At 46.0% G+C, this 4,759-nt stretch overlaps 1 protein-coding gene across 1 annotated transcript in view; it reads left to right on the forward strand.

Annotated features, from left to right (window-relative positions):
- The window catches only part of LOC103912764 (T-cell activation Rho GTPase-activating protein-like), a 1,153-nt gene extending 871 nt beyond the window's left edge, over positions 1-282 (forward strand). The window contains exon 2 of the mRNA XM_009319160.1: positions 78-282. Coding sequence (XP_009317435.1) covers positions 78-282 — 205 coding nt within the window. The remainder of the gene's footprint in view (positions 1-77) is intronic.
- The last annotated feature ends 4,477 nt before the right edge of the window (positions 283-4,759 follow it).

Raw genomic sequence — 4,759 nt, forward strand, 5'->3', positions numbered from 1 at the left:
ATTGAGCCTTGCTCAAATAAAGAAGTAGCGGCTGCTGCACCATGAACTAACGTCACATTTTGTTTGCGTTCATGCAGGGTGGCTGACAAACTGCCTAGACCAAACCTTGTCTTGCTCAAGCACTTGCTGTCTCTGCTCCACCACATCAGCCAGAACGCCGAGACCAACAGGATGGACTCCAGCAATCTGGCCATCTGCGTTGGCCCAAATATGCTGAGCCCAGAGACGGACAACACGCTGCCGCTGGAAGTGCAGAAGGAGATGAATGACAAGGTGCGTTGAACTCACCAAGCAGCCACCCCCTTCGGGGCAGCTCAGAGCCATCCATAGGGGTCCCACTGCCATTGCAAAAGCTGAACAACACAGCGCCCCTGGACATCGGGGATGCCCCTCAGCTCAGGTGCCTGCAATGTGATGGGCAAGGCTGCCCCTCGTCTCGCCTCCTCTGAGCAAAAGTAGCGGTTGCCCTGCAGTCCCCTACGTCGTATCACAGCTCCTGGATACTTTGCACACAGAGAACAAGGGGCACCCGGTGGGCATTGCCACCCGCGGGCTTTCTGGACAGTGAGGCTGAAGCTGTGGCTGGTGGCGTTTTATTTGTATCGGGGCAGATCAATTAGGCTGCAGCATCTGTGTGCAGGTGATGGTGTTGAAGTTCCTCATAGGCAACTGCTCAGAAATATTTTGGGAGAACATTGCCTTGCCTGTCTGTGCCTTGACTGAGGAGTCACCAAAGCACACAGACAGCTCCACAGGTATGAGAACAGACTGGGGCTGTCACAGACTGGGGCTGCTGGGCCAAATTGTTTAACCTGATATGGGAATACATCTGTGGAAACACAGAGAGTTGCAGAGGGTTCAATACGTTATTGCAGTGTTTTTCTACAGGAAGTCTTTCCAGAAGTTCAGAATGACAACACTCACAAAACAAAATTAAATCCCGATGTTAAACATCGGCCTCAAGCACATTCTGTTACAGAGGTGCTGATACCTCAAGGATCTTTCTAGCAGGGTTTGAAACAGCATCATTCTCCAAACCTAACAGATCCAGAGGTCTCTGTTTTCCCACTGCTTCTCAGGAGGAACAGGCTATGAAAAGAAAGACACGTTTTCATCATAGCCGATATGCTATCAGTGTCCTTTTTTGCACTTGCCTTATCAAAGTTAACTCCTCCAAGAGCTGTTTATTCTTCAAGGTGAGCTGAAACTTAAAGGTCTGGATGCTGGCTTCAGAAGTCTGTGGAGTGAAATGTCCTTTCAAGAACCATTTTCAAGAAGAGCAGCAGATGTTACAGAGAACATGGCATCAGAGCAGGCATAGACGCCTGGTGTATGTTTTAAGTTGGGTTTTGAGTTTTGTTTTTAGCTTCACAAAAGTCATTTTACTGTTCATTTCTTGGATAATGTTTGCCTTATTGAATTGTCAGGTTTAAAAATCACAATGAAGTCTTGCAGCTTTTGCTTTCTAGAGCTGCATTCAGAAAAGCAGCAAGAAAGGTGCACATAGAGAGTCAGAAAGTTGCATTTCTGTACAGACAACCTTCTCCATTCTTCACCCAAGAAGAAAGAGGAGGAGATGTGGCCATGCAAGTAGGAAAAGGAGAGGTGCATGTCCTCAAACACTGTCAAAACATGTCTCCTGTATGAAACAAGTTTCTGATGCAAAACTGGGGCAAAACCAGAAAGGAACTTCTCCTCACAGAAGGTATTAAAACAAAACTCTCTCCAGTGTATGCTGTGAGGTTAAGTGCAAAAGTAAGGAAGGTACTTCTCCATGTCCACCGGTTCTGCTGCTTTCAGCTAAGAACTACAATGTTGAGAAATGCTCTCCCCTGTAGAAACAGTGTCCCGCCCAAGAAGGGGTTGGGAACACAGAAATAGGGTCCAGGTGAGTGCTCTGCTTCTCCCTGGCAGCCTCCACAGTGGCTGTGGTAGGGTGTGTGGTGTCTCGCTCCAGCCCACTCATCACTTAGCTCAGGGCTTTATCCAGTCAGGTCCTGAAAACCTCCAAGGACAGAGACTGCACAGCTTCTCTGGGCAATCTGATCTACCACCTGAGTGACCTCAGGGTGAGAAAGAGATTCCTTAAGCTAAGCTGAACCTCTCTTGTTTCAACTCCTGCCCATTGTCTCTCATCCTCCTGCTATGCACTGCTGGGAAGAGCCCAGTTCTGTCATTCTGCTGACCCCCCCACGGGTGCTGGGGGGCTGCTGTCAGGCTCCACCGAAGCCATCTCTGTCCCAGGCTGAACAAGCCCCGGTCCCTCAGCCTCTCCACACAGGGTAAGTGCTCCAGCACTGACCATCTTGGTGGCGCACCACTAAAGTCGCTCCTGTTGATAACAATTCCTTCTTTTTGTGCAAAACCCAGCCCATCAATTACCAATGGAGCTTTTTGCAACACCTCTGTATTGTCCTGTTCTCTGTATTAAGCCCCTCCACCTTCACTGGTGGCCTCTTTAGTTTGTCATATTCATTATTCAAATTATGTATTTCAAATTGGGAGTTGAATTGTTGCCGTGTTCATTGATTTGGAAGGGCTATGAGGTTTGGAAAACTTACAAAGGCTACACATAGCTGACAGTAATAAAGAACAGGTGTTCATCAACTGCTTTTCAGACACAAAATACTTCGGTGGCTTCCTTGGTTCCAGTGTTTACTACCACCACCAAATACCATGCTGTGTACAGGCAGTCTCCTGGTTAGTCCTTGTTCCTGGCATGGTGCACGGTCATTATAAGTTTTTTCCAGAGAGAAATATACGTGGGGAAAATACAACTTTGTAAAACACTTCAATTGGGATTAGCCATTTAAACTCGTACATAGCCTTTAAAAAGATTTAAACTGAATTTACTGTATATTACCACCAGATGTCACTGATAACACTAAAGCAAAACACATTTACCTGTGGTTAAAAGTCTTCCCTCAAAGGCAGGCTTTGCACACCCACCTATTGTCCACAGTTTGCACCATGGCCATGAGTGGTTTACGTTGCAGGCATTAATTTAGCATGTGTCATGCGGAGCTTATTCAGTGTAAAGCCCTTCCTAGCATTGTACCTGCTTATCATGCACTTTGGGTTGTGCAGTATTTTTGCCAGAATCTCCCTAGGTTGGATGGAGATAGGCTTAGGGACCGGGCTTCCCTAAACATACAGCCGTGGGAGTGACCAGCAGACCAGTGTCAGGCTTACTGATGCATCCTGGCAAGGTACCAAAAAACGCGCTTTCCATTGCTTCAGGTCAAAATCAAAAACCTGAAAACTGAAATGGTAGTAAAATTCTGCCTTCTGAATTCTATCTGTACCAAAATGGTTGTAGCAGGAAACAGAGGATTAGGCTTATCCTATAGAGACCATCATGGGGCTTGCTGTGGCTGATACAGAGGGGATGCCAGCAGCCACCCTCACCCCCTTGCCCAGGGCAGGTGGAGGGGACAGAGCCCACCAGGATGGGCCTGGGGGCCAGCAGGGTGCTGGGAAATGACTAACAGGAAAGCTATCGTCACATTTGCCTCTTCTGCCCTGACAGAGCCTTGCATGGGCATCTCAACAGGCAACAGAGCGAAGGCTGCTGTTTCTGAAGCTCTTCAGGTTTAGAGTGTAAATTGCCACGTGTGCTAACCCGTGTGTGGAGAATCCTGTCATGACTTCATAAAAATCAGCCTCATTATGGCTAACTTTACCTGGATTAAAATAAATAGAAAGGACATTAAGATGTGGCTTGTGAGAACTGTAAATGTTTTAGCTTCTTTACTGGAATATTAGATGTCAGTTTTAGGGATTACTCATTACTGGATATCTTGTCATTTCTTTACAAGATATTTAGCATCACTAAGAGGATTCCTGTGGATATTTGTGAAAAGATTCAAGCAACCGAATGCTGACTTGAATATTTTTTCTGGAAATTGTCCAAGGGGGAAGTGGTCAGCTCGAAGATTTTCATTTCTGCCACTTCTGCTTCGTGCTTTATTAGCTGGAAAATTTAGTTAGAGAGTGTTGAATTGTATTTAAATTGTCTGTGACATTATGGCTGTCAGTTTCTTCTCCCAAGTAACTAGCGATAGGACAAGAGGAAATGGCCTCAAGTTGCACCAGGGGAGGTTTAGATTGGACATGAGGAAAAATTTCTTTACTGAAAGAGTGGTGAAACATTGGAACAGGCTGCCCAGGGAAGTGGTTGAGTCACCGTCCCTGGAAGTATTTAAAAGACGTGTAGATGAGGGGCTTAGGGACATGGTTTAGTGGGCATGGTGGTGTTGGGTTGACGGTTGGACTCGATGATCTTAGAGGTCTTTTCCAACCTTAATGATTCTATGATTATTTTTGTTCTTAAATTGCTATAAGAAAAATTCATTAATTGTATCCATTGCAGTAATTCAGGAATATCAGCTTATGAAAGGTCAAGACCATGTTTAAGAGAAATTTGAAAGCTCATACATCATATCTGATTTTCACATAACATTAAAAGTCCTGTTCAGGAAGTCCCTGTCCTCACTTACCTGAAGTGATGTGAACTACGCACAACTATAGAAAAGAAAGCAGGTTTAGTCATAGCTAGAGAGACATGCTCTTGATTTAGAATCATAGAATCATAGAATAGTTTGGGTTGGAAGGGACCTCTAAAGGTCACCTAGTCCAACCCCCCTGCCATGGGCAGGGACATCTTCAACTAGGTCAGGTTGCTCAGAGCCCCGGCCAACCTGACCTGGAATGTTTCCGGGGATGGGGCATCCACCACCTCTCTGGGCAACCTGTGCCA

This window comes from Pygoscelis adeliae, unplaced genomic scaffold, assembly GCF_000699105.1.
Source record: "Pygoscelis adeliae isolate BGI_AS28 unplaced genomic scaffold, ASM69910v1 Scaffold172, whole genome shotgun sequence".
Taxonomy (NCBI): Eukaryota; Metazoa; Chordata; class Aves; order Sphenisciformes; family Spheniscidae; genus Pygoscelis; species Pygoscelis adeliae.